The sequence below is a fragment of the Cucurbita maxima genome, unplaced genomic scaffold (genome assembly GCF_002738345.1).
Source record: "Cucurbita maxima cultivar Rimu unplaced genomic scaffold, Cmax_1.0 Cma_Scf00033, whole genome shotgun sequence".
Lineage (NCBI taxonomy): Eukaryota > Viridiplantae > Streptophyta > Magnoliopsida > Cucurbitales > Cucurbitaceae > Cucurbita > Cucurbita maxima.
The window spans coordinates 2,279,302-2,292,413 of record NW_019272049.1 but is presented as its reverse complement, the minus strand read 5'-3'; the positions used below and the strand labels follow the sequence as shown (position 1 = coordinate 2,292,413).

The 13,112-nt window shown below is 36.3% G+C and overlaps 2 protein-coding genes across 4 annotated transcripts; one reads left to right on the top strand and one right to left on the bottom strand.

Moving 5' to 3' along the window:
• Positions 1-3,192: 3,192 nt before the first annotated feature.
• On the top strand, positions 3,193-6,106 carry LOC111467287 (upstream activation factor subunit UAF30). Of its 3 annotated transcripts, none has more exons than XM_023112145.1 (3): positions 3,193-3,337; positions 3,928-4,134; positions 5,844-6,106. In XM_023112145.1, exons 1-3 carry the CDS (start codon positions 3,206-3,208, stop codon positions 5,970-5,972), a joined length of 468 nt encoding a protein of 155 aa, XP_022967913.1. In that variant the 5' UTR covers positions 3,193-3,205; the 3' UTR covers positions 5,973-6,106. The 3 variants fall into 3 exon arrangements, with proteins under 3 accessions (XP_022967913.1, XP_022967914.1, XP_022967915.1); XM_023112146.1 differs by having other exon boundaries at positions 3,214-3,314; XM_023112147.1 differs by having other exon boundaries at positions 3,230-3,337; positions 3,854-4,134.
• A 708-nt stretch (positions 6,107-6,814) lies between these two features.
• On the bottom strand, positions 6,815-12,447 carry LOC111467195 (farnesylcysteine lyase). The gene is made up of 5 exons (XM_023112013.1): positions 11,904-12,447; positions 11,645-11,818; positions 9,135-9,494; positions 8,849-9,024; positions 6,815-7,263 (listed from the first exon to the last, which is right to left on the bottom strand). The coding sequence occupies exons 1-5, from the start codon at positions 12,420-12,422 to the stop codon at positions 6,993-6,995; spliced, it is 1,500 nt and encodes a 499-aa protein (XP_022967781.1). The 5' UTR covers positions 12,423-12,447; the 3' UTR covers positions 6,815-6,992.
• Positions 12,448-13,112: the final 665 nt, after the last annotated feature.

The following is a 13,112-nucleotide window of genomic DNA, read 5'->3' as shown; positions in this document are numbered from 1 at the left end:
TCTTCCGGCCGTGATTCTTTCTTTCCCATGTGGACCTCCGTAATGCTGAAAGGATGAATGTAAAGATCTGTAGATTGTCTGATTAGTTGATTTTATGTGGAGACCGATGTTGCATTTTACACATATATTTCCTAGAAACTATATGTTCAATACTCTTTTAATTTATATTCGAAGAAATTTAGTACAAACGATTTGATTTCCTGCTTTAGCAACGATTTCTAAACAAAAAAAAGTTATGTTCTTCATTTTTTAATAAAGTGGTAATGCATATTTTCATCTATTTACGTTGTAAATTTAACTAAATTATTCTTTAGATTCTTTACTGTCAAGAATGTAATGAAAGTAGATATATGAAATAGGAAGTTCAAACATGGCCAATTTTTTTTTTTTTTTTTTCTTTTTGAATATGTATTATACATAGTTACATTCAATAAAGGCCACTTATAAACCTCAACACTTAGAATTACAAGAAGTAACGAAAGTAGAGAAATTGGGGCGAAAATTTGGGTTGATAAGTTAGTCATATTGGTATAAGTGTTTTTGGATGCATCTCAAAATAATACTTCGATTATATCCCTAGTGTAATGGAAGGAGTATGTGGTGCAGGAGGAGGATAGTCTGACGTCCTTTGACTCAGCCCAAACGGAGGAATGGGTACATCTTTTAAAATGAGAGATGAAGCATGCGGTGGAGGAGGTGGGTAGTTATTATGCCTTTTACTCGGCCCAGACGGAGAAATGGGTACGCCTTTCGGTAACATTCTAAGGACGAGGGGTGGAGAAGGGGTCAAGTGAAATAATGTTCGTTGGCTTGATCTAGATGAAGAAATGGATATTCCTTTTGGATGCTTTACAATTTGGTCTGTCAATTCCTCTTCTCGAATGGTGTCGTCTACATCGACTTCAACCACTTTTTTAGCATCGGTTTCGTAGACTATAAAGTGCAATCCAAAGAAAATGAGGGTACAAACTCTCAAAAACACATTAGATTTATTTGACATCATATTTTCTATATGTTCTCTAAACTTCCATTTCTTCCTTTTTATATAGAATTTGCTTCTCGATTAAAATTAAGGTCCGGTTTGCTATGAACCCTAAAATTAACATTTTATTGTTAGAAAAAAACAATAAAGCACTTGAAATTTTTTTGGTAATAAGTTTTAAGGTCCACAATTGACAGTTTTGTTACCCGTTTCTAAATTGTGTTTTCCATGTTTTTTTCTATAGTCAGAGTTATATTTGTTTGTCGAATAACCAAGTTCATCATGCTTGAACCAAGTATATTCATGTCTGATTTTATTTTGTTCGAGAAATTGTTAATGAAGGGACAATCGTTTATTTAAAATTGGAACTCCTAATGATCATATCAATATGTTGACAAAGGGGGTTGCCAGCATTACATAGATTTATGTTTCTGCAACAACAATTGGTATCGTACCATTTTGGTTATGGCATTTGGGCACAACAAACACAACCTTTGAATTCAGGGTTTATGGTTGCGAGAGGTATTCAAGACGGAACTTTATGGGCTAAGGCTTTCCTCCAAAATTATTGAAGATATTTTTTAAAATTCATGAAAACATCACGAATGCTTGGAGATCAATTTTCTCTTGCATGGGTTGTGCATTCAAATCGTTCATTTGATGCATGAAAATTTAGCAAAGCAGAAAACTTCATTGAAGAAATTAATGGCGCTTAGGTATACCGTGCACCTTGTACAATTGGACACCTCGTGAGGGTGCAGGTCAATTCCACAGCATGCCCTTGAATGCTAAGGCTGTTCATTTCAAAGGATCCAAAAAACGGTTTATGCTAGAGTCTTGAAACTTCTTTAGATCCTCTTCGAGCATCTCAATCTCGGACATGTTGTGCCTCATTTTAAGTAGCATTGATCGTTAAGTAGCATTGATGGTTATAAACCCTAACCAAAGATGATAGATCTAAAGTTGAATTGATCGTTGAGTAGCAGATTCAAGCTAGTACCAAGAATAATTAGTAACTCCAACCTAGACCAACTACGTAATTGGTTCTACTATTGGCTCGATTTGATGAATTGTAATATGTATGATGACGTGTGTCATTTAATAAGCTATGTCATGTTATGCGACATTATGCTATGATAAGCTCTTCTATTTTGTGATCGTGTAATGTTGTATAAAGTTGATATGGAATCGACAATCTATGATGGATAAACCTCCATAGACCATGCCATGAAAGCTATGTTACATATTATTGAATGTACCGGAATTATGATAACATAATCCACAGATTTATTATGTTATAAATAAAGGGAGGTTTGTCTTATATCATACATTATGCTACGAGGAACTCATACATATTAGTGTGTCATGTGCGGATACTTACATTACTACTTAGATTTTTGATAGTTATGTGTGTCATGCTGTTATGCAGACCCTAAGAGCTCGTTAGTGAGTGCTAGCCTGACGAGCCAGATCCAGGGGGTGTGCGAGCCCACCTGGTGGGTCCATGCTCACATACATGGGTCATGTGTAGAGAAGTACTACACATTCAATCTTGCCCGGACTAAAAAACTGTCTAAGGTCATGTTGTGATATGTTAAAAGAATGGGTCCCCCATTGCACGACACGTGCAGGGCTACAACATACACATTGTTCATGTATCAAACAATTCATCCAATCAAGCTACTAGTGAAGCTACTTAGTTGGTTGTCCTATGTTGAGTTACAAATTATCCTCGGAACTAGCTTAGATCTTCTTCTCTAAATTGAGTCAGGGACGGGGAATATAATCCCGTCCCCCAATCCCATTTATTTAACAGGAAAAAATGTCCCTCATTTCCCGTCTAAATGGGGAATCCTTTCCCACTTCGAGACAGGTCCCTATAGATAAAATAATCATCTCTAGAAGGTACACTATGACCACCTCTAATAGATTGGGAAGGAGACATGATAAAATTGAATATTAGGATTGTAACCGCCCGTTCTTCGATATTTCGAATCACGGACGGTCACGTATAGACCAAGATTATGGACTCCTTTTACAAAACAAGCTTTAAAATACAAAGGAAACGACCATACACGATGTAGCAATCATCCTATAGTCGTGTAGCTCTAATACGTTCCAGCTATCATCTTGTTGTTTGGTCCTTACAATTTTTTTATAAAAAAAATAAATAAATCTTCATTTTTTCCAAATTACTTTTGGCATTTAAACAACTCAAAATCTATGCACTTGCAAACAATTCAAGGGCTCCAAGATCTCCTTCCCCTTGGTGATCCGACCCTATTTCGCTTTAGCCGCTGTATTTTCTGTCAATTCTTTCCAATTTCTAGAGGTTTTTCTTCTCCCTTTTCCCAGGTGCGAATTATAGCTATCTATTCCATGAACTCGATTTCCTTGCTTCTAGATTTTTTCATTCTCTGAACTGGGTTTCTTGATTTGAACTCGCTGGACTTCTTTTCTCTTGATTTCCCGAGAAATTTCGTGTTCTGTTTCACTCTCGGTGATTGAAAATCTATTGCACATAAGTTGTTTGATAAAATTCCCTTGAATCGATGCTCAGATTTTGTTTGGGAGGTTTTGGTTATTGAATGAGCTTGTTGCGCCTCAATTTGCAGGACTTTCTGTGATTTTCATAGTTTCTGTGATTTCCTTGCTTCTACTTTTTTCATTCTCTGAACTGGGTTTCTTGATTTGAACTCGCTGGACTTCTTTGCTCTTTGATTTCCCGAGAAATTTCGTGTTCTGTTTCACTCTCTGTGATTGAAAATCTTTTGCACATAAGATGTTTGATAAAATTCCCTTGAACCGATGCTCAGATTTTGTTTAGGAGGTTTGGGTTATTGAATGAGCTTATCGCGCCTCAATTTGCAGGAATTTCTGTGTTTTTCATATTTCCAAAGCTTCGTTTCATCTTCCAAGTAAACAGTTTTTATGTGTTTTTCCAGTGGAGGTGGAAGCGAACTAGTTGTGCAGAAAAAATGCTGCCGCAACGGATGAAGACGGCCATTACAGATAACCCGAAGAAGCTTGCTAACTTGATTGATCTCGTAAACCTTCCTTCAACTCTCAGGGAGTTTGTGGGACAGTCCCAAATTTCTCGTCTGGGCTGTTTCAAGTATGTGTGGTCATATATCAAAACCAATAATCTTCAGGTTCTATTCTTTGTCTAATTTTTATGGCCTTTTTTTTAATTAGTTTTAGATGCATATTGATTATACTGCTATCAACCTATAACAGAGACTTCCCTTGTTAAATCTACTTTCAAAATAGTTTTCATAGATTCTATATTGTATTCTGGTTGAAGTATGGCTTAAAATGGGCAAGAGGCTAAGGAACGAAAGGAAAATAGTAATCAAAGAGGAGAAGAAAGGTCATGAGTCTGAATAATCAGGATGATAAAGAATATCTTAAAATGAAAGTTATGAGAACCTGATAGAGGGTCAAGGTCCTTGGAACGTCCCTATATTTGAATAATCAAATACGTGACGGTCCTTGAAACGTTGCATCACGTATACCTTGAAACTAGATTATGAGAACCTGATGTACATGACATAATCTAGGTTCTGAAGTATACGTGACAGTCCTTGGTCCTTGGAACGTCCCTAGGTTTGAATAATCAAATACGTGATAGTCCTTGGAATGTCACGTCATGTATACTTTGAAACTAGATTATGAGAACCTGATGTACATGACATAATCTAGGTTATTAAGTATACGCAACAGTCCTTGGTCCCTGGAACGTCTCGTATACTTTGAAACTGTATAGAAGAGCTACAAGATAACTCAAGTATTCGAGGTACTTCGAATGTTCCTAGATTTGAATATACACACTCGAGCCTAAACCATCTGAACAGTTCACCCAAATAATATTAACTACTCCCGTGGGATTCTTATCAAAGAAGAGATCCCAAATGAATTGGCTTCTTCGAAAAAAACCTTGTTCGTTTGAAGATCTATCTCGTGCTTGGTACTGTACGGTTCCACTCTAGAAGAACTTCGAATCATTCTCTTGAAACTCATCCTCTTAAAAGCCCCAACGGCGCCATATTATAGGAGCTCATACTATGTGATTGAATAAATCCTTCTTTATCGGTTGCAGGTTGAGGAGTCCTTCTCCTTCCTCTTCTTCAAACTCCGATTGATATTGTTCAACCACGGGGTCAAAGAAGGAATGTGATCTTGATTTATTACCCCAGGGAAGACCTAACTAGCTCATAGGCAACATAGAGGATCTCATAACCCACCACATGAACCCATCTTTCAAGCTTTACTGATTCAATGCTAATACCAACTAACCAAAATTTCGTCTTATTTTACCTATCAAGTTCTATTAAGGCCTACAAAGGACTCCTCCTTATGCATAAGGAAATAGTATTATAAACTGTAAATGAGTAAGATGGATGATTTTTGTCTCTCCCAACAAACAACCCTTCTGCTAAACCTTTATCCATGCCTCTCAAAATAAGTCTGTTAAGCACATCCACGACCACCCCAAAAGAGAATGATGATTGATTTTACTTGTAAACTCAATAACTTTTGGTCGATCATGAATTTATAAGTAAGGAATACATCTCCATTGGTACGAGGCCTTTTGGGAGAAACCAAAAGCAAAGCCACGAGAGCTTATGCTCCAAGTGGACTATATATCATACCATTGTGGAGAGTCGTGGTTCATAACATTTGCATTACACGTTATTATTGTTCCATGGTCATGTATTATGATTTTGGGAAGCTAGAAGTACTTGAAACTTCAATGAAGTAGCACTTCTTTTTCTAAATGTTAAAAATATGTTTCTGTTGTCCCATAAGTGGCTTTCTTTATTCTGCTAAAAGGTTATGGGTATGTACCTTTCTTGTCCAGGATCCAACCAACAAGAATGTGGTCATTTGTGATGAGAAGTTAAGGAGTATATTGCTAGGCAAGTCCAAGGTTGAGCTAGCCGAACTTCCCGCGCTGATTAAATTACATTTTCCCAAGAACCCCAAGTGAGTTATGCTTGCAGTTTAACCTCTGCCACATCCAGAATGACCTCTTCAATGTTTAGCCTCAATTTTGTATGAATCTCCTTCTAGGTTTCTTTTATATATATTATCAGAAATTTATTTGACTCTTCTTGTACCTCATGCCATATGCTTTGTTATACATTGCATATACATTTTATTTTATCCACGGCTAGCAAATATTATCCTCTTTAAATTTTTTCTTTCGGGCTTCCTTTCAAGGTTTTAAACCGCATCTACTAGAAAGAGGTTTCTACACCCTTATAAGACCCTTATAAGAAATGTTTTAAATTTTTTCTTTCGGGCTTTCTTTCAAGGTTTTAAACCGCATCTACTAGAAAGAGGTTTCTACACCCTTATAAGACCCTTATAAGAAATGTTTTAAATTTTTTCTTTCGGGCTTCCTTTCAAGGTTTTAAACTGCATATACTAGAAAGAGGTTTCTACACCCTTATAAGACCCTTATAAGAAATGTTTTAAATTTTTTCTTTCGGGCTTCCTTTCAAGGTTTTAAACCCATCTACTAGAAAGAGGTTTCTACACCCTTATAAGACCCTTATAAGAAATGTTTCGTTCCTCTCCCTCATCGATGTGGGATCTCACATAAGTTCTCGTTCTTTGTTCTCAAGTAACCTAGAAGTTTTAGGAACTTTTATACAAAAATAGATGAAAAACAGAAGAGAGTCTATAAAGTGAATGATGTGAAAAATAATGAAATAACTTGGATCGGACTTGGGTTGTTTCCCGTTGAAATCAGTTTTTTTTTTTTTTTTTTCTCTTACATACAAACATCGCCTACAAATTCAAATGGACAGAACTTGTTCAATATTAAACCAAATTAAGCGTATAATATCTTCAAGGTCATATATATTTTATTTGTTCAATACTTCTACAGGAAGAAGAAAAAAAAAAACAAGAGTTTGGGTTTATTTATCTTCACCATAACAAAATCCTGATAATGTACATGACATGTTCATGGTATCACAATCTCAAACAGAGAAATGGGAACTCAAAGATCCACATGCAAAGTCGAAGCATCTCGATCGGAATTAAGGTTGAGATGTAACAAATCGGGGCCGACCTTTCCAAAAAATCTGGATAGAACGAGTCGTGCAATGTTCTCAGCTGCAACAGCACTGGTCTCCATGGTACTGGCTGCATTCTCAAAAGCATTCACATAGTACAAATGCCGACCATCCAAAATAAAAGGTGCGAATACTTCAGGAGCTTTAAAGTGGGGATATGCAGCCCAATCTATCCGAATGGTCTCCTTTCTTACACTAACAACCAACAACATGTAACGTGAGAAGGCAAACCACACATGATAGGAAGAAGAATGGTATGAAAATTCTTAGTCTAAACTACATCTTTAGTTCGGAACTTTGGTTTTAAGCTTTAAAAGTGTCTAATAGGTCTAAAAACTATTAATTTGGATAGTTCTAAAATTTAACTTATAGATGCAAACTTAAAATTTTAAAACCTTATAATTTAACTAAATTTCTAATAAGAATAGACTTAAAATCTAGCTGGCTTTAAAGAAGACCCTCCTTTAGTGTACAGCTTACGGGAAAGGGTTAAAAGTTCCTCAAGGGCGGCTCTCTTCCACTAATAAGCTAACTCCATGTTCATTTCCGATTCCCAAAATGAAGCGTTTCTTCTTTCTACCATTAGCATAAGAATGAAAGATGGAACCTTGGTTGACATCTTTTAAAACATTGTATCGGAAATATAGATGGCCCTCAAGCACTATAATATAAACTTCAAATCTCACAAATTTGAAGAGAAGCCTATTTTGTTACAAAATCTAAGAATATAGAGGGAGGAATATTATTGTTCGGTTGAATATCTCAACTTTCATTTACCTATATGAGCATTACTCAGTCATTAAGACACTTATATTTCCAAGGTTAAGAGCTCAAATCTCCATATTCATGTTTGTTGAACTAAAAGAAAGGACGATGACTTTAATATTATATACTCAACTCTAAAAGATAGTCAAGAAGCTAAAATAATATACGCGTGTATGTATGTGTTTGTATGCTTGTGTATGTATATATATACACAAAAGTACATGCATACATACCATTCATGTATCTAATTAAAAAAAATATTTAAAATGACATGCACACATATAATTCATGCTTCTAATCAACTAAATTGCATGTAATTTGAACTACATGGTCCATTGTGAGATCCCACATCGGTTGGAGAGGGGAACGAAACATTCTCTAAGGTATGGAAACCTCTCCCTAGCAGACGCGTTTTAAAAACCTTGAAGAAAAACTCGAAAAAGAAAGCCCAAAAAGGACAATATCTGCTAGCGGTGACCTTGGACTGTTACAAATGATATGAGAGCCAGACACCAGGCGATATGCCAGCAAGGAGGTTGAGCCCCGAAGGGGATGGACACGAGGCGGTGTGCCAGCAAGGACGCTAGGCCCCGAAGGGAGTGGATTGGGGGGTCCCACATTGATTGGAGAAGGTAAGAAGTTCCAACGAGGACGCTGGGTCCCGAAGGTGGGTGGTTTGTAAGATCTCACATCAATTGGAAAGAGAAACAAAACATTCTTTATAGGGGTGTAGAAACCTCTCTCTAGTAAACGCGTTTTAAAAACCTTGAAGAGAAGCCTAAAAGAGAAAGCACAAAGAGGACAATATCTACTCGCGGTGGTCTTGGACTGTTACATCCATGTTTTAGAAATCTGAGCGTCTAGCTTATTATTTGGAAAGAATCAACCTATACTAACCATATTTTCCCAAAACCACCACTCCAAAACTTGCATAAAGTTTCTCGAAGATGATACGATAGCACATGTAAAGGCTTGAATCAAAAACCATACAAAACTAACTGTCATTTAAATTTACCTGAAGATCTTATCCAGTAGGGTATCTTCCATTGGTTTACGAGAGAATATCTTGTAAGTCATATCGTTATCATCATGTTGCTTAAGAACAGAAATACTCGAAAATTGAACATCCTCAGTTTCTGTTGTACCCACCAACTTTGGAATTTTCGATGAAGCTTTCAAGCCGAAGTACTCCTTTGCGCATAAAAGAGAATAAAGAAAAAACAAGACGTCAGAGAACTTGAAAAGAATGACTATAAACAATTGGAAACTATAGAACCATTCAAAGCCTCGAGTACACTCACAGGATTTAAGAGGCCCCTGACAAATGTTGTATGAGTATGCTGCAGTTCTCTCTTAGGAATTATAATCGGAGGTGTAAACTGAATGTTCAGCTCATCTAGAGGAGTAGCTACTACAGTAATTTCACAGGAATAACTGTTTCCCTTGTTAGATTTAACCTCATAATATTCACCTAGGTAAGAGATGGACCCGATTTCCTCTTGCAAATGTAATGTGCTATCTGAATGATTTATTAGTCTAGCAGCTATCTGCCAGTTACCACCTTCAACTGCCCACAACCCTCCGCCTGATCCTGCCAACGAAACTGCCCCAGCAAGTCCACTAATAGAGACACTTTGACCATAGTTAATTCTTGTGATAACCTGCACAGATCAACCAATAACATTTTTTCTAAAATCGCATAAATTGTTCCATCTAATGAAAAAAAAGGTGTACATCTCTAAAATGGAGGGGGCAAGGGCAAAAACAATCTCGAGTAACAGGCCTACATCATTTAAAAGTTAAACCACGGTTCGAGTTTTATACCATTAGGTACTTGATTAAGAAATATAGTAAGCTGAGATCCAAGAAAATATTATAATTAAAATTAAAAATTGGCAAAAAAATAATACAATACTTGAGAATGGGCTAGGAATCAGAAATTATTAACTTCATAACCACTTGCTCTGTAAGAACAAAATATATGTATATATATTTCCACATTCTGCACCTCTAAATTTAATGATATTTGAGCTTGAATTGGTAAACAAGAAATCAACATAATTTTTACGTTTTAAGCAGTCTCAAGATGGTAAACTTTAAGAAACAAATACAGAGATGGAATAATTTTTTCCAGCGAGCCATGTTCATCAATGCTTCTAACTTGATTTGTGTGACATGTGAATAACTAGTTACATGGAACAAAATAAATGATAGAAGTATTTGTACTCTACATCAAAGGTTGAATGAACAATGAAAGTATTTGGTATCAACAATGCCAAGTTTTGAAATTGACAAAAACCTATGAATAAATATATTCTTAGATATACTCGATATTCTATCAAAAGTGATGTGATCATACTACTACTGACACCATAATAGCTTGGTGCTTTTTCTAACCTTGAGTAACTTTGAGATGGCTTTTGGGAAAATGCTTATAAGTAGGCACTTATTCTCTAAGCACTAGTAAGAGAACATGAATAGAATGTTTGGGGTGATTTTGAAATGGTTAAAATCACTTTTTTACGTTCAAAATCATTCTGAAACCTACTTTTAATCATGTTAACTCAGTTTAATGCTTGGTTTTACATTTTTAAATGTCATTTTCATGCTATCAAAACTAAATTTGAATGATTAAAGACATGTTTTGAAATTATTTTAAACATTTCAAAACTGATTATAATTTTAAAATCACTACTAAACATGCCCCAATTAAGTGACTCCAAATAAAAGAACTTCAAAAGTGCATGTACGTTTAGAATCTCAAAGTCACTTTTGATCACCAAATCAAACACCATGAAAATTTGAATGGGCTTGCCTCCTCATTCCCTTTTACCTATGCCGTGATAGTTTCCCAATCGGAGATCCATGGATCACCAACGGTATCTCCATTCTGAAAGGTTCCATCCAAACACCAGCAAGAGGTTCCCCACTCTTCTTTGACCGTTTTAGGGCCGCCCATTATATTGGTCTCACAATTCCATTACCTGAACTAGGAACTTCTTTGTTTTCGCTTTCATTCCTCAATGGACTCCTAATGTATATGAAGGAGTGTGGTTCGTTCGCGAGAAAGGGAGACCACCTTCTAAGCCTAAGTATTCCTCTTTCTTTTGAAAAGCACTTTGTATCTTTCCAAATGTGCATTGACCCTTAAAAAAATCTCACTAACTAACAAAAATTGTAAGCAAATCTGAGCTATGTTATACTATACTAGAACTATATCACCATGGTGACAAATACTAAATCTCTAATCAAAACCAATTCTCTATTCAAGCACAATACCCTGTTGAATATTAATCAAATTAGTAGGGAATAAAAGAATTGTCCAAGTAATTCATCCATAGAAACAGATTGTCAGAGGTTTTGACTTCAAAAGTTTGTGGATCAGAATTTGCCATGAAACAGTTCTATCTATCTTTACGGTATGCCAGATCTAGATCTCAAAAACATGACATCTTTAAAACAGTTCTACATCATACCCCTGATTTTGATTTGGGGCATTCATACAAAGTCTTGGAGATACGTACGGTTTCATCTCCTAGCCTTTTAAACAGCCGATCTTTCTTTCCAAATCTAAATAAAATCAACAAACTTCCTTTGTTTCAATTCAAATCTCACTCAGAAATTTCAGAAACTCACACCAACAGATAACAGCTTTAACACGTTTGATAATCCCTGTCTGTCTTTTTCACATTGAGGGATGTAACTTACATCCAGCAAAACAAAGAAACCTCCCCAATCCCCAAAAGAAACAAATCACCATAAATAATGAACAAAAAGAATGAAAAAGAAACGAAAGTCAAAAAGTTCTTACAGTGACAAGCTCTTGTATTAGCAAGCGAGATAACCGAGCATCAATTAATTCATCATACAAAGTTCGAGTGGTGAGATTGTACAAACCAGACCAATTGAGCATATCATTTACAGTCTCGAAGACAGGCCTAGATTCAAAGCCTTCGTAGTACTTCGAGAATTTTCCCACAGCACTCTGCATCATCAATTCACCAAGAATAGAGTCAACGCTAGGGCGTTTTAGAGAACCAGATCAAATCAACGAAGAAAATGATAAAAACCTCAACAAATTTCTCCATTCTGAGAAGCGAGAAGCCGTATCGGATGAAGATGACAACCTGATTCCATAGCTCCACGATCTTATCCAGATAAGGAAACTTGGAGGTGAGGCCGCTCTTGAGGGTTCTGAAGACGAACTTACGGCCGTCCCAAATGCCGAGAGAGAACGAATCGGAAGAGGAGGGTTTCTTGACGGTAAGATTGAGTAGCTTAGTGAATCTCAAAGCATGAAAATTCTTGGGATGCAAAATGGACGCTCCGGCCTCGAATGTATCTCCTGCGACGTTGACAGTGGCCATTCGACCGCCGACGATGTTGTGGCGCTCGAATATCCGAATGTTGAAATCGACAGAGGCGTTGTACGAAGGAGCATATTGCCGGAGAAAGTGAGCCACGGAGGAGCCGCCGATACCACTGCCAATAATACATACAGTGGGCGGCGGCTGTTGTGCAATCGCCGGAGGGACACTGAGGAAGAAGAGGAACAGAGGTACAATGATTGACCAACGCACCATCATCATTTTTCCTGTGGGGGAGCTTGACGGAAGCACTTCCGATGAAATTTATAACAATTTTTTGCTGAGATTTTTAAAAACATTAAAAAAAAAAAAAAAAAAAAAAAAAAAAAAAAAAAAAAAAAAAAAAAAAAAAAAAAAAAAAAAAAAAAAAAAAAAAGTCAAATTAGATATTGGAAAACTTTGACTTTTAGATTGAAAATGTATGTCTAAGTCAACTAAGCTATGCTCGGGTTCTTACTTTAACATAAAATATAAGTTGACTTATAAAATACGTGATTGTTAATGAAGTATTGCAATGTAACAATTTAGGACGTAACAATTTACCTAATGTAAAACTTACGAAAATCGTTGTCGAGAGCCTACATTGCACTATTGAGGGAGCTGAGAAGAGCACTTTGTAGGGAGACCATAGAGAAGTTGTAAATAGAGAAACCAAATCAATACCTATTAGGTTAACCCTAGTGCTCGAGATTAAAGGAGGGCAGCCCTGTCTTTTATGCAAACACCATAAAGACTTAGACGGACCAATGAGATGAGTAACCAACTGACGAAGTGTACCTATCCCAAGTATACCTCTAAATTTGGAGTGACAAGGTTCAAATGCATGAAGAAGTCTGATACGGCTAGATTGACAAAGAACATTGAATTGGCAGATCATAAAAGTAGGTTACTGAGTATTTTTTATACTCATCC